The sequence below is a fragment of the Osmerus eperlanus genome, chromosome 4 (assembly GCF_963692335.1).
Source record: "Osmerus eperlanus chromosome 4, fOsmEpe2.1, whole genome shotgun sequence".
Lineage (NCBI taxonomy): Eukaryota > Metazoa > Chordata > Actinopteri > Osmeriformes > Osmeridae > Osmerus > Osmerus eperlanus.
In genome coordinates this window covers 15,974,093-15,998,467 of record NC_085021.1, presented here as the reverse complement: position 1 = coordinate 15,998,467, position 24,375 = coordinate 15,974,093, and the positions used below count along the sequence as shown (strand labels likewise).

Sequence of the window (24,375 nt, the reverse complement as noted above, 5' to 3'; positions counted from 1 at the left end):
AGCACTGTCAGATGGTGGCATGAAAGTGTTTAATCAGATCTTTATCATCTACAGCTAGATCAAATGATAAACAAAATGAAATTTCCAAAATGTCAAAGACAATATATATATATGTAAACAAAACAACAAAACCAGAATGTTCAGATTTAATAGAAATAGTGAGTCTTTTGCAATTCATTAGGATGAACCTTTTCAAGAATTTTGAAAAAGAATCTGAAATAGTTTTAATTCAGTTTTTACTCAAATGGAAGAATTATGAGAAAACGAAATAAAAAAAGATAAAATAAAAACAACAGACAATCGCTAATCACTAACCACTGGCTTATTACAACACCTTAATTAAAAAAAGTTGCATAAAAAAAAAAAAAATCTAAACCCTTAATGATATTCAAATGATTTATATAATCATGTCCATGATACTCTTCATGCATGCAAAACAAGTATATATAAACCTTCAACCCTAACCATAAATTCAGATCCTCCCTAGTCTTGCTTCCCCAGACTTTTGATGCCATCATCTGTACTTGTCTGGCTACTGAAGCCTAGGTTCTCCTTCAACACTCCATAATAATTAACTATAGGACTCAGATCTCTGATACAAATCTCCCCTTGAGTTGCTTGAGTTCCACCACAATCTTGTACACTATTTCTTATGGTTGCCAAACTGTATGGCCATTCGATCGTTGACACAACGGAAGGTAGAGGGGTCCACTTCCCAGTACTTAATAGGATTGTCAAAGAGACTGATGCCATTATAGAAAGTCCTCTTCATACTGGAGCCCTCAGGACAAAAGTCATTCGCCTCAACCTGGCTGATGTTGTTCGAGTGAAGATAGACCACCTGTTTTGAAAAACAACAGACAAGTTTAATAATAGTATGCATTGGATCTGAGGCAATTCCTTAAATGGAACATAATGTATAAAGCCTCTGAAATGTCAGTCTAGTCTTGAAGTCTATAGCATGGTACCATCACTTATCAGCCAAATTGAGACACAAATGTAATGCATATGATGGGACCTCACAACCCCCTTTCATACTACACCTGCAGATATTTCATTTCAGGCAGACCCGCAGGGATGCTGGGGAGATGGTTGTTGTTCAAATGCAACTCTCTGAGGTTTTGTGCGTAAAATAGACTGCCATGCTCAATATGGCGAATTTCATTGTACCCAAGGCCCAACCTACCACACACAGACACAAAAAAGGGAAACTAGTTTAGATATGTTAAATTAACTTAACAAGCCCATCAAGTTGTTTGTAGGGCAGCAACTACAACAGCAAGCATGAGTCAGATCTCACCTATACAAATGCTCACATTCCCTCAGGTCAGCAAGCTCAATAGCTTGAATTTGATTGTTGTCCAAATGCAACTCATGCAGACTGTCAGGGAGACCTGAGAGGAGAGGGTTAAATGAGTTAAACGTATGACCTGCCAGTGGATGTGCTTGAGGCTGACTATTAGGAAATACATCAAACATTCTGTTGCATGTGCATACTGTAAACATAAAATCTAAAATGCCAACATAATGTCTTAAGTATTTTTTTAACCTTTGGGGATGCCTGTTAGTTTAGCCTCTGAAATGCGAAGAAAATTCAGTTTGAGTCCATCAAATGCTCCTGGCTCCAACCCACTGTTCTTGAGAGGATTCCGGCCCATCTCTGTGAAAAGATTTACAGAAGGCCAACATAGTGATAGTGCTGTAAAATACATGAAAGCTTTTTATTAGAGGCTTTTGACAAACCCTTAATGTCATTTGTGATTGATTGATCATGCCTGTGCATCTTCATAAAAAAAGAGAAAGCATGAATGTCATACCTATGCAGTTCATACTGCCCAGGCCTGAGAAGGTCCCAGCAGGCACCTTCTTTATGTTATTATCGTGAATACGAAGTTCCACCAGGGAGGGAGGGAGATTCTTGGGCACAGCCGTCAGCAAGTTGTGGGAGAAGTAGAGTTTCTGCATCCGTCTAAGAGGCATGAAGGCCCGTGGATGGACCCTGGAGATCTGGTTATTTACCAACACCAGAGCCTAGATAGAGGTATGGCATGAGGCCATTTAGTACAACAACCAACCACACATTTCTGTTACAGGAAAATGAAAGGGACACAAATGGTTACTTGCCATTTTAAAAGAAGAATACAAAGTTTGGTACTTACATAAAGGTTACTCAGTCCCTTGAAGTCAGTTTCTCTGATTTCTGTTATCTGGTTGCCCTGTAGGTCTAGAAGTCTGGTATCAGGAGGGATGTCATGTGGGACGTAGGCTAAACCTGCAAATTCAGCATACATTAGGTGAACCACCCAAATACCACACAACTAGCTTGCTTATTCAATTGGTCCACACTAAGAAGTCAGACAAATAATGCAGTTTGAGTAGTTAGTAGCAGACCACCCACTATGACTCCTGTCCTTTCAGACGGTTTCAAATTCAATCTAAAGGGCATGATGTTACTGTCCTTTTGTTTATCATCAGGCTATAATTTTGAAGTGTGGTTCCAATGCTTCATGTTTTGTTTTGAATGCATATGTTTTGCACATTGTTGTTGTGTGTGAGCCTTTGCCATATAATTATGGAGGCAGATGACCTAAACTCCACATAGCATTGGAGCCAGAGGGAAATACAAGCGAGGAGAGCAATGTGTAAGGTAGAACTTCATTACATCTTACAAGACAAGCGTAGATGATCAAAAGGTTTACTTCACGGATACTGTAGTAAAGCTACTCATTTACTTACCTAAGTCAGAGCACTGCACAACCTTCAGGTTACACTGACATCCAAATGGGCAAGTTGGGTGTTCTAATGGGTGTACTTCCTCAAAAGCTGAACCCTCCACTTCATCATTCATCATCATCATCATTAAACCCTCTACATTAAAATTCTTCCCCAAATCCAAGAAGCCTTGTTGTTTGTATGGTAAGGCCACAGATGAAATGGGTAATGGGGTGACATACAGCAGGAGAAGTAGAACTGTGAAAGGAAGCATGGCTTGGTCTCTAGTCTTGAGGTGTCCCTGTTATGGGAATAAAAACAAGAGTAAGACAAAGAAAAAGCCAGTTTCACAGTGAGATGTTGATCTTTAGATATTCACTTTAAAGTCACTGTAAGTAGAAACTGTCTTTTAACATTTAAATGATACACGCAGATCTGGCATATATAAATCTATTTTGATACAGACTCCAGAGTAGACATGATCTATCTTCATGTCAAAGTCATTCTCACTTTAAAAAAACCATATTACTCACCATCAATTTTGTGGTTACAGTTGGAAGGCAAATAAATCATGGAGTGTGGATATAATGTGGTCACTGAGTCTGAAACCATGACATCTGTTCTCACGAATTTGCTAAGAGTTGAAGCTGTCCCCAATGCAAATCTTCTTTAGTCTTACATATTAGACATGTGCAATAAAAGTGCACAAGTCATTTTATTTTTGAATGGATAACATGTAAGTCTACTCTGTTTGCTAGCAGCCCTGTTTAACTGAACATTATCACTTTTAAATGTGATGATTTAGGTGGAAAATATCCACCTGAATTTTTGCTACAATTGGAAGTTACCAATTCAGTGCCACGTGTTGGGAATGGTTTGTTTCCACTCTTTCTTTTTCTCTCAGGACACAAACTCCCACACCCTTTACCACAGTAAGGCACATAGAGAGCCACATAACTCTCCAGTCCCGCAAAGTTTTTTATAGATCTACTGTAATACGGTCACTCCTTCCCAAATCTGTCAGTAGTCAATACAGGTTCACATTTCTTTAAAACAAACGTATGAGATAACTTTTATGTCTTATTTTTTTTACCATATTCCAAACAAAAAAACACAAACTAAATATGTTACCTATTACGGTTTTAGACTAAAGTGTACATTGCTTCAAAACATTAATATATTAATTTGTGTGTAATCTTAGGTCTACTATAAAGAAAAAATTATCATAGTGGAAATACACCTACCGTTTCAGAAGTAAAAAAAACAACAACTCAAATTTGGTTTAAAAGTTAATAAGATCAACAAGAACAGAAAATCTGTTCTTCAAAAATCTAAGCAAGCAACCTTCATTTACGTTTTATACTGCATTCCATGGGAGGATACTGATTGTTTGAGCCTGTCTGCCAGCTTAGTTGAAGCTCTGCACAATACCTGCTATGACCCACCAACGTAGTTACTCAGAGGATACATCTATTTTAAATCATGACCAACAGTTTGTCCAGTCCCCTTTTTGTTTCTTTTGTGGGTGATGTGGGTGATATGCGCATGTGCGATGTAGGAGAGAGAAACACAGAGAGAGTGAAAGAGTCAGAGAGAAAGAGAAAAAGAGAGAGACAGATTTGTTCTTAATCATCACATTCTAAGGAATTAACCAGAACTGTAGCTATTCACAGAGTAAGAATTGCAAAGTGTTGTTTAATTTAGTTTGTATTTCTTTATACAAATGCTTTAAAAAGACAAATACTGTACGGTCATTGCATCTCTATCTCCCTGTAGGAGGAAATAGGAAGAACATCACAAGGTCTAACAGACTGAACCAGTTAAACAAATACATACAAAAAGACATGTTAGAGCAATCAAACAAAATGTAGTAAAAGGTATGTGACACTACTGAGTCAATGTACAAGGCAGGCCGGTGGAGAAGGGTTAGAAGGGGCAGACAATGATACTACTCATGGTCCTCATGACTCTGAGGCCGTAGAATAATGCTATGGTAGGTCTTGATACAAGAGAACGCTGTAGGTGGGATGAGGCGCCTGTCAATCAAATTGTACTCCAGGTGAACGGAGACCAAGGGTGAGTCTTCACTGGCGTGCGTGTCACACAAGGCATTGAGTGGAATGTAGCTGAGGGTGGAAAAAGACAAGGGACATACCGTTAGATAGACAGATATGCAACATACATACATACATTCAGACAGAGAGAGAGAGAGAGAGAGAGAGAGAGAGAGAGAGAGAGAGAGAGAGAGAGAGAGAGACAGAGACAGAGACAGAGACAGAGAGAGAGAGACAGAGAGACAGACAGACAGACAGACAGACAGACAGAGACAGACAGACAGACAGACAGACAGACAGACAGACAGACAGAGAAACAAGCAGACAGACCGGTTTACTTCTCTGAAGTTCTACCGTACAGATATGTAGACACAGTCACAACAGACAGATACTGGTGCTCTGACATGATAAAGGACTTCTGGTTGACTTTCAAAGCGATAACTACTGAGAAAGACACAGAAATTACATAGTGAAATTCAAGGTACCAATTTCAGATGTGGATGTGCCACAATGGTTAGTTACTGTAGGTGGCCATCTCTTTTTCTACAGAGTGTCCAGAGGGTAAGTGGCTCTTGGGGGAAGCCAGAGGCAGTTGTGTTGCTTTTTATGTGAATCACAGATTCACAGAAAGGCCGTTATTGAACATTACAATCATCATCTAGATCTTTATACCCCGACCTGCCCCCCACCCCAGGTTCTTCGCAGCGTAACCCCTGGGACAGCATAGTGAGAGACAGTTGCTCTGGGCACAAACATAAAGAAATTGCCCAGATGGGCATGTCAAGATTTCATTGACTACCTGATCAGGTTGTGATTGAGGCGGAGAAGCTGCAGGTTCTTCAGCTTGAGCAGGCCACGGGGGATTGAGTGTAGGTGGTTGTGGTCCAGCAGTAGCTCTGACAGAGAGGCGTGCAGCCCCAGGAAGGACACATCATCGATCCCATCATCACGCAGCCTGTTGTTGGATAGGTGGAGCAGATCCAGACCTGGTCGCATGTGACCAAACACGTACCCAGGAATTCGCTCAATCTGGTTATGGTGCAGGGTCAGCTGACGCAGTGCCACAGGTAAAAAGGAGGGAACGTGCACTAGCTTGTTGTGGGAAAGGTCCAACGATTCCAGATTCCTGACATGCACAGTACAGAAAGGATACAAATTAATTGTAGCTCTTACAGTGGACCAAAATGAATATTTCTGAGGCCAAATTCTGAGTCTTATCTGAGCATTTTGACTTGGAGAGTGAAACACTATGATTCTGACTTTGTGACATTAGTCTTTAAATAATATTGAAAAGCTTCATTCGGAATCATTAAACTTTGGTGCTCTGATTCTAGGATTATAGAGCTCTTCCTTTACTCTTGGGTCAAAACATAAAATTAAATATTTAGAGTCATTATATGATATCCACATATATATCATAAAAGCACAAGTTTAAAAGCTCATTTCCTTGCCACTAGGATCCTGCGGATCAAGTCAGACGGCCAACAGCTCCTCCCTTTGAGGTCGCCTCCCTCTGGAACCTCTCATAAAGCTGGACTTTGTCCATTCTGTGTTCAGCCACATCAGCAGGCCTTAAACCTCCATTTCTTTTCACTCTCTCCAGCTTGTTTTTCTTTTCTCCCCTTTCTTCTAAGATGCAATTACACCGAGTGCTGCAGACATTTTATTTCCCTCTCTATTCTACCAGGAGATCTGCCAGGAGGATCACATGAACATATAGTGTTAAACTAAATGTATTTAGTGTAAACAACATTAAAAGGAGTGATATTCAATGTTAAACAATCAATGTCACAACATTTCTAACTAATATTCATAGATTCATAAAAAAAAGGGAATGTCCACATTCACTACATTGCCCTCAAGGTGGCAGTCAAGGATTACAAATTCAAACAAAGAAGTTTTTTGAGTGTATGTGGGGTGCTTTGTCTCAGAACAAGGAGTCAGTCTTTATGAGCACTTACAGCAGGTGAATCCATGCTCTTGGGGATATACGGTCCTCTCTGATACGGTTATGGCTAAGGTCCAACAGCCTGAGATGGACTGTCTTGTTGAGAATGCCTGCATGCACTTCCTCTATTCTATTATCAGACAGATGAAGCTCCTAGGAACACAAGCCACATTACAGCCTTTAATTGGTGCATCTAAAAAAACAGTTTAAAAGCTCAGCCCTCAGGTCATGTGGTCAAGACACTGGAATAGGTCTAGGTCCCACTCAGTACTGACCTGAAGTGACACTGGAAGGCCAGAGGGGATGGCACGAAACTTATTGTCCTCCAGTCGAAGATAGATAAGTTTCCTCAAGGGTCGAAAGGTCAAAGGGGACACATTCCCGTCATGGAAACGGTTGTCTTCAAGCTCCAGAGTCAGTAGTTTGGACAAACCTTAAGTGTAAAATACTTTACTGGACAACACTACAATGTCAACAACAAATTATTCTGTAAGGCAGGTAGGCAGACAGGCGAAATAACAGAACAGTAGATTTATGTGCAACTCAGTGTACATTGCAATGACAGAAAATTGCAATTTTGTAAAAAAATTCTATTAATAATCACAATTATAAAAAGATTCAATTAAATGAAGCACACCACATACCTTTAAAGCTGCTAGGTGTGAGGCCACTGAGTTTGTTGTCATTCATCTTTAACTCCAGCAGAGATGACGGGAGAAACATAGGAATGTTGGTCAGGTTGTTGCCATCCAAAATCAGCCTTCTCAGTTTGGTCAGATTCTAAAACAACAAGCAAACATTCCACCCACCTTGAACAACAGTCCTATTTGTGACATGATTACATTAATCTTTCCAGTGTTCTTTCACAAACATTACAAAGTTAACATGGACTTTCACAATCAACAATCTTCCTCCGTAAACATTTTTCCTCCTTAAAACGAATGGTGCAAACCAAAATTTAAAAAAACATTCTGGCATATTGTTTTTTTGCTAAGGTTCTATTTTCATTAAAATGTAAAACGTTTTTCCCTTGAGAACCATTTTCAGTAAACATCATGCACAATGTAACATGAGCAAGGTGTTCAATTAGAATCACTGCTTGCCACTGGCAATAGCTACTCTGACACCCCAGTGATAATATACAAATGCCAACATGATAGTTTTTTTTAGTTGTGGGTTGTCTGTTGACTGACAATATTCTCATATTCTCTGCAACAGGTAAGTGAGATTTGTCCGAAGGGAGCCAGAGTTGGCCTGTAGGAGACAGCTGATGCCTGAGCATGGAACTACAAGATCTATATTGTAGTTTATGACTGTTGTGTGTGAACATTTGAACTGTATTATACCACACACACATACATGTGTGACATGCTTGTTGGGTTGTGAAGGGCATATTTTTGAAACATTTCGCAAGACCACAGTGTTATATTGCATGGCAGCCCAGTATGTCCAACCATTCCCAGGTGCAGCATGAGAATGTCTACATTAACACAAGGTTGCTATGTGTAGGCGTAAGTGTGGGTCTGGCGGTGTAGTAGTGGTGTAACTGGATCAACAGCCAAGCCATCACTGACCTGGAAGAGGCCTGGGCCGAAGGAGGAGTCATCCAGCTTGTTCTTACTTAGATCCAGCCACTCAAGGTTGGGCAGACCAGCCAGAGCTCTCTGAGGAATCTTACTTATTTTGTTGTCTGGACAAGAAAAAGCAGAGGTTAAACAGTTTACAAAACCTTCTGTTGTCAGATAAATGAGACAAAATGTATACTGCTTTTGTCAGTGTCTATGCTGTAACTTTGCTTAACAGTCCAAGCACCCATGTCTGATAGACTCAAATTATGATACATACAGTATCACCTCTCCATCTAATTACCTGCTAGGTAGAGGGCCTTAACCCCTGCATCATGGAGAATGGGTATGTGGGACATGCCAGTGCTGCCACAGGCGATCAACGACTCGGACAGCAGACATCCTGCAGGCAAAGATTCCATGAAGCTGGGTCTCTGAGGGAACGTAACTACCGGCCGGCCTGGTGCTCTGGGCACTGGTCTCCGGGTGGTGGTCAGCACTGCTTGACCACCTGCTGTGGTAAGCCCTCTGCCTGTTGTGGATGCCAAAAGGGGACGTATAGTGGCTCTCACAGCAGGCCTTGCAGTGTCTCTCAATGTAGATTGTCCTGCTGTTCTCCCAATGTAGTCATCATCGTCATAATCATCATCATCAGGGTCATCATTGTCATCATCATCATCATCATCATCCTCATCTGAAAGCCGGTAAGGAAGGCTGTCTTTGGTCATCTTTAGGTCTGGCACAGGATCTGGTCGTCTGGTTACAGACACAATGGCTGTCCTTATCTTTGGCTTCACTGGCTCATCTTGCTTGTTCTTCTTTGTGGTCATAGGTTTCAAAACAATGGCAGATTCAACCTGGAAAACAAATTTGCTTTCAAACTTACTTTATTGAACTGTCATTTGCAACTTCCAAATCTTCAGACTTCGGATTTGAAAGTACTTCCTCAACGCCAATCCTTACTTCAAGTGACAGGGTTAGGCTGCCAATTCAAATTAAGAATTTCTATTGTCCGACATATGTACTCACAGTTTTTGGTGGAGATAAAGTCTCTTTCCTCTGTTTAATTTCCTGTGCTCTTGGTATAGCAGCCAGATTGGCACTTCCCCCTCTCCTTTGGAGACTCTTCCTCTTATCTGTGATTTTCTCTTTCTCAACTGCACCATGTGAGGGTTTTCTGCTTTTGTGAGCACCAGATAGCCCCACATGGCTATTTAATCCTGAGGGAGAAAGAACGCTTTTCAGTAGAAGAAACCATCACATAGTTGATGATGGAAAGAGTAGTCCATCTAACTAGTGATATCTATAGTGTAGTTGTTTTGGCAGCTGTTAGCCTACCAGGACAGGGAACTGGGTGACAGCTGACAGTTCCTTTCTGGCACTGGCACACGGAACAAGGTTCGGGTGACCACATAGCCCCATCAAACAAAGCTATCCCACTCACCCGGCACTGACCTGCAGACACACACATCCACACACCAATGTTTTTCAGCAAACACAGTTTATTTTAAGTAAGTACAAACATGCACTATGATTGCTCAGAAGTGAATAGCCAAGTCAACTTTTTTTCCAGCCTTTTACTTAATCTAAATTCAATCATTTTTGTAAATATTAGTGATGACCAAGCTCTAAACAAGATGTTTGTAAAACTTACCGGGGAGAAGAGAGTCATCAGGTGCATCAGCAGCTATCTTAAGTTTGAAGCGTGAACGCTTCTCTTCTCTCCTGCTGATGGCTCTCCCATCAGTGAGTGCAGCTGCACATATACAGAGATAGAATAGCTCTAGTCTAGCCATGGTCAGTTCACCCTGAATCCCCAGGGCAGCCAGAGGAGAGAGAAAGCCTTTCCAATGACTATGAGGAATCTGGAATTCCGAAATACCTTTATATACCCACTGTCCCTCCAGAAAGACTTTCTGACCACACAAAAAACTCAAAGGTGATAGGACCTAAAAGGATTTGAGAGAGGAAGCAGGGGAGTTGGGGGAGAGAAAAAGAAAACATTTTTGGACAAAGACCCTTTCATTCGTTTTTTTAGCAACCACCTACCTCTATTCCCCACCCTCTCTTTTGGCTCCACCAAACTGTGGTTCCAAACAAACAAATCAATAGATGTGTTTGAGTCAGAACATACTTATTGCTGGTCAAAATAATTACTGTGACGTCAACCTACATAACTCTCTGACAGACACAGACAGACAGTTTATCTGCTCCCGATTGGCTGTGTGCCAGCAGTAGTACACTGTACAGTTTTGGGGAAGGAAGAAAACATTGCAGCAAGGCAAACTCTCCAACATGAGCACAGTTTGAATGAAAGGTTGCTTTGTGCCCCTTCCCCATCCAGCAAGACACAGAGTCACAGAGACCACACTCCTGAGAAATTCTTGTTTGACCATAAGCTTCATGCACTACACTGTCACCATGGGCTAGCCTCATGAATTCACATACACCGTGTGAGTGACTTCAATAAGATACTATGCACATTTACCATCATATTCATATTTCATACATACAATATAATACATTTTGTTTCCCTCTGAAATCATTTGGAATGGCCAGGGGATTTCCCTTTTTGCAGTTCTTTACAAATTCAAACACTGACCTGGTTTTACTGACTTTTTCAAAATGCCACAACATACTAAAGGCTTTACTTTACATTGTGGTTACCACATCCTGTTTGCTAATTGTTTTAAAGGTTCCCCAAACACAACCCACTGAAGGAAGTAAATAGCAAACACTCCTACAACATCCTGCTGTTAGAAAAGACAGGCCCACACCTGTGGGCCTGTCTGGCCAGCATGAAGCATAACAGACCCAGTGTGGGGTTCAAACAAGTCATCTGAATATCTACAAAAATACCAGATAAACCAGAAAAGGTCAGTTTCAGAGGAATGTGTTCTATTTTGAGAACATTATTGTTTGAAATATAGAAGCAGATTAGGTTGACATTACCTTTGACATACAAAACATAATACTTTTGAATCCATGTGAGAAGTATTCACAAAAGTAAATACAGCTTTCCATTAAAAAAAAAAAAATACATATAAACCGTCAGGCATTATAATGGATCACTGTGTGTACTATTTAAATATTTTAGTTAATGGTAAAAGACATGAACCTTGACCTGTGGCCTGTAGTAAATCCATAAGACCAATTGGCAGGTGCTGCCTGTCTCTACAGAAGAAAAGTAAAGATTTATTACTGCATCTCTCTCTCTTTCTCACTCTCTGTCACTTTCTTGGTCTCTTGCTCACTTTCTGTCTGTCTGTCTGTCTGTCTGTCTGTCTCTCTCTATCTCCCCGACAGCTGAGATGTGTGTGCATGTAAGCTATTTTCAGTCAAGGACACAAAGCATCAAAATAGATTTATCTGCAAGTCTTTTGCCGTAATGACTGGCCATACATATTCTACACAGCCCATTTTCTTTGTAGCCTGGGAACCAAACTAATCAGCAAACTCCTGCTTTATGTGCTTTTGCAAATTGTTTGTCTCAGAATTGAACTTGTCTGATGACATGTTTATCTGGACACCATGTTCTCTTATGAGAACAGTAACCATATTTATTGCAGGGTGTATGTTAAATATTTCTGTAACCTGAACCTAGCGATGGAAGAGATGTGATCCAGTCTCCCAGAATACATGAATTTGTGCTATCCACCTGTAGAGGCCCACCTCAAACAATGTGATTTCCATTTATTGAAGGAGTGCATTGGTGCAATTTATGTGTTTTGGCCTTGAGGTAAACTTTAGCTCATACTATGACTCTCATTCACTCCAGAGCTAGCTGGGAGACAATGTCGCCAATTTTGGTGGTGAGGCCTACGCTCTCCTATTGTTGGACCATCTCTCCTCTTCCTCTATTTATAGCACTCTCTCTCTCTCTCTCTTGGAAAGAGAACAGTGGGATGACGCAGGGGGTGGGGGGCAGAGTTATTTTTTACATCACACTCACAATAAAGGCTGGGTCAGGTGTTGCTTCCAGCCTTTGTCCTGTGTCTGAAGTAGAATCAGTGTGTGTGTGTGTGTGTGTGAAACGGTGACAGAGACAGGCCAGCAGCCATGGATGATGTATATAAAGCAGCGGTGAGTCATACAGGACACAACTTGATTTGAGACAAAGTTATTGTAAAGATATTTTCATATTAGTTACTTCTGCATCATTAATTGATTTCAGTATTGTTTTATAAGTGCCTAAATGTGTCATTATTTGACACATTAAGGAGTTGCAGTTGTGCTATCATCTCAATGTCCTATTGTACCTGTTGACAGAGGATGAGGTGCAACATGGATAGAGAAATCTCTGCACTATCTCAGGGTGGTTTTTGGCTCAGGTTGTGGATGAGTATATAATGCTAGAAAGGACCAACAGGGAGACGTGAAAATAACAACCCATCATGACTGAAGTGTTAACTTTAACACTGTTAACACAATGGCTATACAAGGATTTTATCTACAGGACAAACACAATCTGGACACGTGCCAGAGGTGACTACAGGTTCTTAGACCATTGGGAAACCATCTTTAGTGGTGAACCAGAATTCCATGGATATGGACAATGTAAATAACCTCTCATCCACTATCAAGCACCAAAGGAGAGAAACATGAAACAGTAATAGGGATTCTGTTTCTAGTAGGGAGGGAATATATGCATTTTATCAGTGACAATGGGATAATGGGAGTCATGTGGCTGAGCGGTTAGAGAATCGGGCTAGTAATCAGAAGGTCGCTGGTTCGATTCCTGGCTGTGTCAAATGACGTTGTGTCCTTGGGCAAGGCACTTCACCCTACTTGCCTCGGGGGAATGTCCCTGTACTTACTGTAAGTCGCTCTGGATAAGAGCGTCTGCTAAATGACTAAATGTAAATGTAATGGGTTCCGAACAGTATTGCTTATAAACAAATCTTGGCATTCGTTAGTACGGAGTAAATCAGAACTACTGAGTGTGTGAAGCCAAAACTAAACATGGTCAGATGAAGGAAAAGAAGCTCATGTACAAGTGTCATTTAACACCATCTTTTTATAGAGGACAGTACCAAGTAGATTGGGGTTTTCCAGGCCTCGTCTATTATTGCTCCGAGACAATTTGACATGTCTAGGTCCAAATTAACAGCAATTAGTTAAAAAAAAGGATTGTCTGAGCTTCAGCAGACTAAATATACTGTAATTAATTATAAAAAATGTATAGTCTTGGTATGAATGCACCAAGGGTAAGTTCGAGAGGCTTGTCACAATAGATCAAAAGATTGAACAGTCTTGAAATCAGTCATAACATTATGAACATTGGGTCTCAGTGCTGTCTTCCCTGAGCTCTAAGATAGTGTTCATTGAGGTTGTATGACATATCTGACATTTCTTTGCCTGACAACAATAGAACAAAGGACAGTTAGTAGGAGGTATAGGGGGGACAGCTGTCGGCTAAAACAAATGTCCATCAGTGGAGCTGCTGCCAGAGCCCCCCCTCACCACACGACAAGAATAGTAGGTGAAGAAAGCATTGTGACATTTCAGTGGGACTGTCGGTCAGGGTTGAGGGCTGGTCTCAACAGGTTCAGGGCTAAGTTCAAGGACAGGGACAAAGAGCTTCTGGTACCGGTAGAAAAACTGCTGGAAGACAAGATACCAGTGAAGAGAATAGGTTATAGTTAACATAAGAAAAGCAATGATAAGCTTTATTTGTCCAAATGGGTATACAAGATAAACAGGCTCAGAAGAAAGAATGAGGCCTATCATGTTCAGCAAAAAAGATAATTAAATATATTGTATGTCAAATGTACCCTCTCTTCCTGACAGGTTGAGAACTTAACAGAAGAGCAGAAAAATGGTAAGCGTGGTACTTTATATATTATGTATTGGATTTAACATAAGAAAACACAAAAACGTGTGGCCATTTTAACTGAATTTCATTGTTGTCTTCTCCAGAGTTCAAGGCAGCGTTTGATATCTTCATCCAGGATGCAGAGGATGGCTGTATCAGCACCAAGGAGCTGGGGAAGGTGATGAGGATGCTGGGCCAGAACCCCACCCCTGAGGAGCTGCAGGAGATGATTGATGAGGTGGATGAGGATGGTGCGTCAATATTATCACATCTTATATTTCACAAAACTGATATGGGTCATGTGAGGTTATTAATCACAAATTGTAATGTAAACAACTTATACTGTCACAAAACCTAGCCTATAGACTATACACTTGTATGTATGTGTGTGTGTCTGTTTACAGGGAGCGGGACGGTAGACTTTGATGAGTTCCTGGTGATGATGGTGCGCTGCATGAAGGAGGAGAGCAAAGGAAAATCAGAGGAAGAGTTGGCTGAGCTGTTCCGCATGTTTGACAAGTACTTATCTTTACTTTTTGAGACAAAAACAGGACATTTGGAAACCATAGCAACATTAAAAGGAATGTCATTTTCATGAAGGATAAAGCTGTGTGGCCTCATGGATGTTGTTTTCAGGAATGGAGATGGCTATATTGACTTGGATGAGCTGAAGGCCATGTTAGAGTCAACTGGTGAGGCCATCACAGAGGATGATATTGAGGAGCTGATGAAGGATGGAGACAAAAACAATGATGGCAAAATTGACTATGATGGTAAGAATTAGCAGTGCCACTTTTCTTTAAATAAAAGTTTTTTTTACTGAAATAGGAACTCAAATAATTCAAGTCAATACCAGACCTTAATCAGTTTTTATCCAGCAAATGATATGTTTGAATCCATACGTTCTGTTTGCGATTTATTTATTTATTTTCTTCCACAGAGTTCCTGGAATTCATGAAGGGGGTTGAGTGATGTATCACACAGCTGTATCCTCAAACCCTCTACTAGCTGAACACCACCTGACATCATTCCCTGGACACCTTGGACGACGTATAAATAAAAAATAACCTTCTTAATTCCTTGCCTTTCCTTTACACTGCATCCATCCTCAACTTGTCCCAAAAAACTTGGAAAGCAATGACACATTCACAATTAACAACCACATCAAGAGGTTCAACAGTTGAGTGAAGCTGTACCCATTCCTTAATTACATTTGCAAAATAATTCATAAATTCAGCAGTTAAGACATGTGAAGAGGTAACCCAAATTTCCTGTATATTTTCAATAAAGAGATTTTCTGTAAATAAGATTAGTGTATTTAATTCGCCTAAACAGTTTCAGTATGTGGTGATCAGTTACATTATAAATAAATATGATTGATAAAAACAGATTGTTCATTAATGGCTTCACATCATTGTTCTTTTAAACTGATGGGCTTGCGTTTGTGAAGTCTGTGTGAGCTAGTAACACATATTTGCCTTTTTGAATGGAAATAGCCAGGTGTCGCCTATACACCGTGTGCCTCCCTGGGGAGGTTGGAACCGCTACAATGCACATGCGCGATTGCGCACTGAAGAAGAAATGGCGATAGAGCTCTGTTCACAGTGGTAGTGTCCCAAGTGCCTATACATAAAGACTAGGCATACATAGTCAGCTACATGTTGTCAGTTAGCCTACAGTTAAGAAAAGCTTTTACTTCGACTCAGTGATATTCGTTTGCGCATAGACAACAGTTATTCTAAATGGCGAATATTTTGTCAAACTGGTCGGATAAAATGCTACAATTGCTTCGACGAATGAATAATTTTTATTCGCCAGGTTAGACGATGAGTACTGTAGCCTAGCCTATGGCTATATTCCAACATTATTTGGTATGCTGTGTTTTGCACGTCTGTGGCGGGTGGATGTGTGTATGTCACCTTGTAGCCTAATGTGTAAAATAGCCTGATGACCATATCAAATTGACACATTTTATAGCAACTTCTCAACCGAAATGACACTATATTTGTCCTGTAGGCTCCAGCTGTACCACATGCCTTCGGTTTGAAGTGGCAGGAGAACAAGTAGGATGGGTGCCTTCCAAAGTTGCGTCCATTTTGAGTCACTATTCTGAAGTGTTTAATTCACCACGTGATGGGGCTATTACCCTTTGCCAGAATCTTGATTCATATAGTAGGAGGTCTGAAGCAGTGGATTCTGTGCTTCAGACTGTGAGAAAGGAAGGCTCACTGACATGCCTCAAAGGATGGAGAGATGAGGTGAGAGACAATTAAGTACATTTTGTACATTTCCCATACAGTAGGCTACTAATTGTAATATTATTTACTAACATAAATACCATGTGTACACAATGATGTCTTTCCAGAAGTACGAAGTGATGCCCAAGTTCTGTGACACTCCACTGATGTGTATGGAGAGATCAGCTACAAGTAAGTTGTGGAGCACAACTGTGTACTACCCAACTGCAAAATTATGGTTATGGAGATAACTCACTGAAGACCAAAAATGTTTCTGCCACCAGATGCCCTATATAAGAGGGTACCAGTCCTCTGCTCATTCTCCCAAAACAATTTAAAAAAAGAGCTGGACTGATTATGGACAGCTGGGTTCTATGACGCGCCACCTCCCTGTGTTGACAGTCATCTTGACTTATAAACAAGGGAGGCATGCCTCTGGATGTCCCACTGAGACTGAGTGTTAGTACCTGGTCTCGCTGGGGTTATATCTGGCCTTGTTCACTACGCCTAAACCAATAGGAGCAGAGCTCTCCTATGGGGTGGAGCTCCACGATATAGAACGATGGTTATGTGAGTGGAGTGGAGCCCCTGTTTTTCACAATAGTTTTCGGAGAATGAGCAGCGGGCTGGCACCCTCTTACATAGGGCATCTGGTGATGGAAACATTTTTGGGCATCAGTGATTGGCTACATGAATGTAGAAGGGTAAACCAATAGGAGCATAGCCTCCCAATAGGGCGGAGCTCCACAATATAGAACCTCATGTTTTCCCTGTCATTAAATGGGTTTCAATGAATTGTCATTCAGGCCTTTTTGGAGTGAAACGATATGGAGTCCATGTAAATGGTTACAGTCGAGATGAGAATGGTGAACTCAGAATGTGGTTGGCTCGACGCTCCATCACAAAGCAGACCTACCCAGGAAAACTAGACAACTTGGTCAGGTTCTGTGTTTTTGACAATTTTACCAATTTTACCCTTCAGGTAAATATTTTTGTCAAATGCCTAATGGTTCTGTGATGGCTTGTTTCCAGGCAGCTGGCGGTCTGGCAGCAGGTATAAGTGTGAAACACACTATGGTTAAAGAATGTGAAGAGGAAGCTTGCATACCAGCAGCCATTGCAGAGACAGCCCATCCTGTGAGCACTGTGAGGTGTGTCCTTTTTTCACAGCAAAATGCTGTGGTGAGGTGTAATTCATTCTGTAACTAACCATCCTTGTTGACTAGCTATACCTATGAGGATGAAGAGGGGGTGTTCCCTGAGTGCCAATTCGTGTTCGATTTAGAACTTCCTTCCGAGTTCCAGCCTAGAGTAGGCGATGGAGAGGTCCAAGATTTTTACTTCCTTTCAATGGACAAGGTAGTTTCTCAAGCCTATTTTACTTGAAACTATTTTTGTTGTGATTACGATTGTAATTCAGTCACAATTTATTTTCTAGGTGAAAGAAGTGCTGGTCAGTAATGAATTTAAACCAAACTGTGCAATGGTGGTCCTAGACTTCCTTATCAGACACTCCTACATAGAACCTGACACAGGTATGTATTAACAAATGTACATCCACAAGTGTGGGTTAGCTTTATTTGACCTAAAATACAAAGTGCCATATTAAAGCAACTTTTATTAGTATCAATTGGCAAGTCCCTAATCTGATTAACAGTAAAAACAATTAGCGATTACTTTTTGTTTCAGAGCCATATTACCAGGAATTTGTAGCTGGACTCCACCAAACTTTGTAAAAAGTTAAATGAAGATCGGACGCTCATTGTAGAACTCATTGTGTAATATTTTGTGTCTTATTTGCATATTTTGTGAGTTGCATGTGAATAAAAATGACAATAACACAAGCCATTCTCTATTACAATTTATTTCCTTAGAGTACATTTAAAAGTGGATCAAAGAAAGGTGAGGATGCATCTGTGTACAAAAGAATGTCCCCCTCAAAAATGACAGATCTTTAAGAAATTACTTGCATTCAATAGTAGTTTGACATCTTGTCATATTCCTTTCATGAATTTTCAAGTTTAAGCATATTTTTTACCGTTTTTTTTTTACTGAAGTTACTAGATTTTGCAAAATATGCAGAACTAATACAGAATAATAAGCCAGTAGAATGCCACAAAAAGATTAAACATCCAGTACAAGAGAAAAGGGAGTAAAAGACATGTAAAAAGGGTGGACTGGCATGGAGTGAAAAAATAAGTAATTCTAACATTTATTGAGTTACTCCCGATTAACAGCATGACATGCAGGCAAAAAACAATATGCAAGCTGAAAATACCAAATTTGCAAAACCCTTAATACCATTCATTATAAAATGATATCCCCTTTCAAACCCAACAGTGTGTCCGACAGTCCACATCAAGTGTAGGTTATATCTTAATATTACTCAAGAGCCCAACTAATGATCAACCAAATTCTAAAATAATTCCTTATTACAATACATAAACATGTCTACAAGAAAATCAGTTAGTATCGTTACTTGTGTATGCATTTAATATGAATTTATATTCAAAGGCAAATAAAAATATGTAGGCTATTTAAATAATGCAAAACTGCTTGTATCAAATCAACTATAAGATCAGACCGATAATATTTCATAAAGGAGGAGCTGGTCCACAAAACCATGGGGGTTAGTCTATCCATGAGGAGAAGGGAGAACAGAAAAATAAAATACCTATGGGATAGCTGGACAGAAACGAAAGACAAGCGCAGACAGACACACTGCAAGCCAGGGCGATCACTGAGAAAGTTAGGCATGTGCATGGATTCTGATGCAGCTAATCCCCTATTTTTCTGACAATGCAGAACTCTTTAACCAGAGCATTAGTGCTGGGGTTTAGGACCCAATCAAGAACATCAATCTTGTCACACACACACCCCATCAGAGACTGGAGTAGTGCAGGGCACTACTACACTCGAACCAAAGTTTACCCAGGAGATATATTATGTATTTTCTCAGCCATCTAGTTGTCTGAGCCCCAATTGAAAATCTGAAACCGCACAATTATCTTCATTTGAGAGCTGATTGCAATCACCTTGGCCATAAGAATGTGTGAACTCCCTTTTTCATTACATTTAACCTCCATCTGCTCCGTTTCCTTTGGCCTGGTTTAAAAATCGTTTACTCCCTTGTTCCCCCTGGAACCTCCTCCATACTTCTGTGCATGGAGACTAAGCAGAGAGGTGCAGCATTTTCCTCTGCTTGATTGGTTTCCCCTTACCCTCCCACTCCCATCATTGCCAAGCTCTCTATAGCAAAAGGCAGGCATTCTTCTTGCCCCGTTTCTTAGCCTGCAGAGCTGCTCTTGTGGCCATCTCAAACACCTCTCTCACGCCGTCTTTCGTCTTGGCGGAGCATTCTAAGTAGCCAAAGGCGTTGATGCGGCTAGCCATGTCACGCCCCTCCTCGGGCTTTACGGGTTCCTGTGTATGAACAAGAGACATTTTTATATCTTCTGGAAAATTAAATCTTGATTATCTCATCGTATGTAGTGTTCTGGATATGAGAAAATGCTGGTAGTGCTTTAAAACAGAAAAACCACAGAGCTAAAGATACAGTAGAGAAGAAATGCATCCTGCAATTACAGGTTCAGAACTCTCAGCCATTTTTTGCTGTTGAAGGGTAGGTGAATCCAAATTACCTGCTTCATCTTTGCCAGCTCCCGTCGTGTGTGCTCATCATTTCGCAGGTCTTTCTTATTACCAACAAGAATAATGGGCACATTTGGACAAAAGTGCTTAACTTCGGGGGTCCACTTCTCAGGGATATTTTCTATTTTAAACAAAACAATTGCTGTTAACTGTGTATTTAATTGATTTCAATACACTACGTTGTATGTTAATATGGAAATGTACCAGCCAAATCTCACCCAAGCTGTCAGGGCTGTCTATGGAAAAGCACATGAGGATGACATCAGTGTCAGGATAGGAAAGAGGCCTCAATCTGTCGTAATCCTCCTGCCCTGCTGTGTCCCACAGTGCCAGTTCCACCTGGAATACACAAATGGAGGGAAGATTATGTAATTTGTTTTATTGTAGGGGCAGAAATTATCCTATTTTTATGTAGATCATAGAAAACAAATTAAAAAACACCAGAGATCATAAAAGAGATAACCTAATTAGCACACTCACCTGCTTACTATCCACCTCAATATCAGCAACATAGTTCTCAAACACTGTTGGTACATAAACCTCAGGAAACTGATCCTTGCTGAACACAATGAGCAGACAAGTCTTTCCACAAGCTCCATCACCTACAATGACCAGTTTCTTACGGATCGCAGCCATCTGAAAGAACAGATTGATTTGATCACTGACATTCAATAACTTTAAAACATTTATTTTGAAGACAATCAGATCATCTATGATCAGGGGTTTCGGTAACACCTTTCCACAGTGCTGTATTCAGATCAACGCGGCAACTATACCGGTATAAAAGTTAATTCAGATCTTATAAATTAATTCATTATAGCTGTAACCAATGCACTGTGTGCACGAGACAGGAGGCACTCTGTACAAAACACGCCGCACCCATTCGATAGCATTAGCTAGCTAGTGATATATCTGTACAGTTCTGTTCGCCACACTAGCTGTCTTCCTTCGGTCCCACTACGGATACAGGAACGTTTATAACATTTGTTTAAGTTTTCATGGTAGCAACCCCACAGTTAGTGCTAACTTGCCAACTAGTCTGTGATGGTGGCTATATTCTAGTTAGGCTAGCTAGTGGCGCTAGCACTAACTAATAACTCGTTGCGATCCACGCTGACTAAGTAGACCTTATTATTATTTTAACAAATAGCTAGCCAGTTACTAACAGTATACCGCATTAATAAAATGGGATTGTCACACAAACGATCTAACTCTAGCTAACCAAAACGTTAGCTGGCTAGCTATGAGAGCCGGGTAGTTTACGTTAAACTGTCAATGCAACTGTTTGCAAGCATAGTGTGGCGGTGCTTCTACTGTAGCTACCTAGCTAGTTAGCGTAGCACCTTCTGTTGATCTGTAGACATCTAGCCAACTGTCCTTGACTTGATTTGACAATGTAGCGTTTTCCTGCCTCGCTAGGTTGTATAGTGTTACCGAAACACAACACAAGCCTTTTCACTTGTTTGTCTGTTCATCTCGTTTCCGTCATCAATGCTAGATTAGCTGACAATAATAGCTAGCTCCTCTTAGCTAGCGTTTGATCTTTTATTCTTTCAGACTGACTAGCTAAATTATGTTGAACTTGATGTACGTAGTAAAATATATAGAAAGAGATAACATTAAAGCGTTTTTACCGTTGTATTTCAACGTCCTCGCCTTCCTTTTCTTTTCCTGTCCGACCCTTCAACCCCGCCCCCGACAGTGCCACGCCGATAACATCCGCCCATGGCACTAACTGCAAACCAATAAGCGACTTAAAATGAATGAGTGATGTGTAATTTAGCCAACAAACCTAAAACAAAATTGCCCTATCCAACCGGGTTCCTTTGCCGGTGTTCCGGAGAATTCAGTTCGCCTGTTCCCCCTTCCTTGCGCGTGCGCGAAAACATGACATTTTTTCTTGTTGCTTGGTTGAGTTGATTGTGATTTATATAATCGCGTGTGTTGTCTTATAGTGTACTCTACCTACTTTCCATGAGCATAAGGTACATTTATTGACGTTGGTTCGTTAATTTCACTCAAATACAGGCTTTAAAATATAGTAAATTGTATTGCTCAATCGTTAGTCAGTCCCTGTTTTCAGAGTCTGTACTGTAACAGCTAGTGCTAATCCGTCTATTGTAGCCTACAGTAGTAGCGCTACTGTAAATTCGAGTACCAAGGTATTTCAATTTGAACTGAAAATGCTTAGTTCTTCGTGAGCATTGTCTTGTTCGGACAGTTGTTTATATTTAAGTTTCTTGTTATTAATTGTATTATTGTGTGCGTGTCGTTTTTAACACACAACCGTATGTTTTGTTTGTCAGGTAGGCCTACAAATAAACTTTTGTACTGTACGATAAGGTAAATCGATGTTATAATTTTTGGGTACTCATCTTTCATTCATTATTTTACAGTGATCATAATGTCTAATACGTTTCATCTATACACCTGAAAACACATGGGGACATATTTCCCTGGAGGCCTGAGGAAAGTGCTTCCCACACTGTATATTACAGTCTGTCCATTTGTAAAGCAATACAGTGATGCTGGTGATGTATTTTACAGTGATAATTAGGTGGGGAACAGATTTACCTGGAGGACTGAGGTTCCCCCCTCCTATGTTAAGTGTCATCTACACATCAGTCTTTTACACTGTGGTTCGCCCCCCCCCCCCCCCCCCCCCTCCCCCCTGTATATTAGTCTGGCCATTTATAAAGCAATACAGTGATTCTGGTGATGTATGTTACTGTAATAATTATGTATAACAAGTTTCATCTATACATCAGTCTTTTAACCCTTTGATACACAAGCTATGCTTACCCCCTTTAATGCACAACATGGGTCTAAAATGACCCGCATTCATTTCCTATGACATTTCATGTATGGCTGAGTGTTTCTTTGCTATATATTTAAAAATAAATTCATTTCATTATTTAATAATCCAATTATTCCTTTATTTTGTTTTTGAGTATCACAAATCATTATTTTAATTGTTGTCTTTCTTACATTCTGAGCAAAAAACTTTTTGTGGTACTACATCAATTTTATAGACATGTGTCTAAAATGACCCATATGGATTCACTATGGAATTTGATAGAAACTTTGGATATTTGCAATTTGGAACATATATTTACTGTGAATAGTTATTCACCTGCTACACATTTCACAGCTCAACCCTGCTGCTTTTAGGTTGGGAGATGTTCATCAGTGACAGCATCATTGAGGAGGTTCTGAAATGCAACAACTTAGAGATGAAGAGCTGCAGCAGCAAAAGGGAAAGAGTGTAGAAGCATCAAACAGGAATTCATGGCCTCTATCAGTTTGATCCTCCTTGCAGGGGAGGACAAGAGCCTAAATGTGGCCTTGCGGGAGAGTTTTTGGATCCAATTGCAAAATCCAATGTATAAAGCCACCATGGGGCTAAAGATATTTGAGGATATCCTCAGCTTCATAAAGTTTGATGATAAGAGCTCTTCTTGTGGCTGGGTGGTAATTGCATTTAGTTTTTACTCCACATCTTTCCATCACCTCTTTAATATACTTTTGGAGCTGGGACTTGGCCTTCATGCGCCTCTTATGTGGCATGACAAGGTCCTTGTCTAGCTCCTTGATGAACTGCTGCTTGGTCACACCACCCATTTAATCATGGTGTTGTTGTAAAAGTTAGTGTAGGCATTGAGGGTGGCAACATCCAGCACATTGTGCCAGACAACTCCGTGTTCTCCACTTACATGAGTAGGTGCAAACTATCTGATCCATTGTGTCCACTCCTGATTTTATTTTGTTACAGTACTGGATCACAAAATGGTTGTCATCCACTGCTTTGCCATCATGCATGGTGCTCAGAAGGACAACAGCCTTTCCCTTCTTCAGCACATAGCTCACCAGTCATGTTGCCATTGAATCCAAATTAAATGGCAACATGACCATGAAAAAATGTGGAACTTGGCATCTCCCTTCATTTGGATGTCTTTGTGACTCGTATGTTCGGCTTGTTCTGGTGAAGAGTCCCCACAATGCTCAGGTTTTTGTCAATAAGCTTTCCAGTCAGAGGGACACTGGAAGGGTAGAACACTCAGTCTACCACATATGGGACCCTCACATCGCACATCCAGAATATTTTAATTCCACATTTTGCTGGCTTGCTGGGCATGTATGGCACACACTGCTCATCTCTGGTGACAAAGTTACTGGGAATGAACCGTCTTCTGCAATTAGCCAGGAAACAGTCACACACATACCTGAATGCTGCTATGAGATGTTTTTCTTGTTACAAAGCCCTGTTCCTCTTGTCATCAAAAGTCAAGCTGGTGATATCATATCTCTTTAGCCCCATGGTGGCTATACATTGGATTTTGCAATTGGATCCAAAAAAGCCACATCTAGGCTCTTGTCCTCCCCTGCAAGGAGG

General features: G+C 40.6%; 5 protein-coding genes across 6 annotated transcripts; 2 read left to right on the top strand and 3 right to left on the bottom strand.

Moving 5' to 3' along the window:
• Positions 1–134: 134 nt before the first annotated feature.
• Positions 135–3,263, bottom strand: bgna (biglycan a). The gene is made up of 8 exons (XM_062459619.1): positions 3,246–3,263; positions 2,737–3,013; positions 2,160–2,272; positions 1,818–2,031; positions 1,550–1,660; positions 1,301–1,394; positions 1,044–1,182; positions 135–841 (listed from the first exon to the last, which is right to left on the bottom strand). Exons 1-8 carry the CDS (start codon positions 3,246–3,248, stop codon positions 644–646), a joined length of 1,149 nt encoding a protein of 382 aa, XP_062315603.1. The 5' UTR covers positions 3,249–3,263; the 3' UTR covers positions 135–643.
• Positions 3,264–4,387: 1,124 nt separating this feature from the next.
• On the bottom strand, positions 4,388–10,203 carry si:dkey-6n6.1 (uncharacterized protein LOC100170811 homolog). The gene is made up of 10 exons (XM_062459531.1): positions 9,934–10,203; positions 9,618–9,734; positions 9,309–9,499; positions 8,584–9,136; positions 8,289–8,404; positions 7,359–7,494; positions 6,990–7,147; positions 6,728–6,867; positions 5,566–5,892; positions 4,388–4,838 (listed from the first exon to the last, which is right to left on the bottom strand). The coding sequence occupies exons 1-10, from the start codon at positions 10,073–10,075 to the stop codon at positions 4,661–4,663; spliced, it is 2,058 nt and encodes a 685-aa protein (XP_062315515.1). The 5' UTR covers positions 10,076–10,203; the 3' UTR covers positions 4,388–4,660.
• A 2,026-nt stretch (positions 10,204–12,229) lies between these two features.
• Positions 12,230–15,482, top strand: tnnc1b (troponin C type 1b (slow)). The gene is made up of 6 exons (XM_062459656.1): positions 12,230–12,362; positions 14,070–14,100; positions 14,199–14,345; positions 14,499–14,613; positions 14,731–14,867; positions 15,035–15,482. Exons 1-6 carry the CDS (start codon positions 12,339–12,341, stop codon positions 15,064–15,066), a joined length of 486 nt encoding a protein of 161 aa, XP_062315640.1. The 5' UTR covers positions 12,230–12,338; the 3' UTR covers positions 15,067–15,482.
• A 164-nt stretch (positions 15,483–15,646) lies between these two features.
• Positions 15,647–18,169, top strand: tpk2 (thiamin pyrophosphokinase 2). 2 transcript variants are annotated; one of them, XM_062459628.1, is made up of 8 exons: positions 15,647–15,912; positions 16,111–16,352; positions 16,463–16,523; positions 17,138–17,268; positions 17,364–17,482; positions 17,558–17,690; positions 17,770–17,866; positions 18,021–18,169. In XM_062459628.1, exons 1-8 carry the CDS (start codon positions 15,837–15,839, stop codon positions 18,065–18,067), a joined length of 906 nt encoding a protein of 301 aa, XP_062315612.1. In that variant the 5' UTR covers positions 15,647–15,836; the 3' UTR covers positions 18,068–18,169. The 2 variants fall into 2 exon arrangements, with proteins under 2 accessions (XP_062315612.1, XP_062315611.1); XM_062459627.1 differs by having other exon boundaries at positions 15,650–15,912; positions 16,460–16,523.
• A 10-nt stretch (positions 18,170–18,179) lies between these two features.
• rhoaa (ras homolog gene family, member Aa) lies at positions 18,180–21,736 on the bottom strand. The gene is made up of 5 exons (XM_062459648.1): positions 21,617–21,736; positions 20,463–20,618; positions 20,201–20,321; positions 19,973–20,103; positions 18,180–19,754 (listed from the first exon to the last, which is right to left on the bottom strand). The coding sequence occupies exons 2-5, from the start codon at positions 20,616–20,618 to the stop codon at positions 19,581–19,583; spliced, it is 582 nt and encodes a 193-aa protein (XP_062315632.1). The 5' UTR covers positions 21,617–21,736; the 3' UTR covers positions 18,180–19,580.
• Between the last annotated feature and the right edge of the window lie 2,639 nt (positions 21,737–24,375).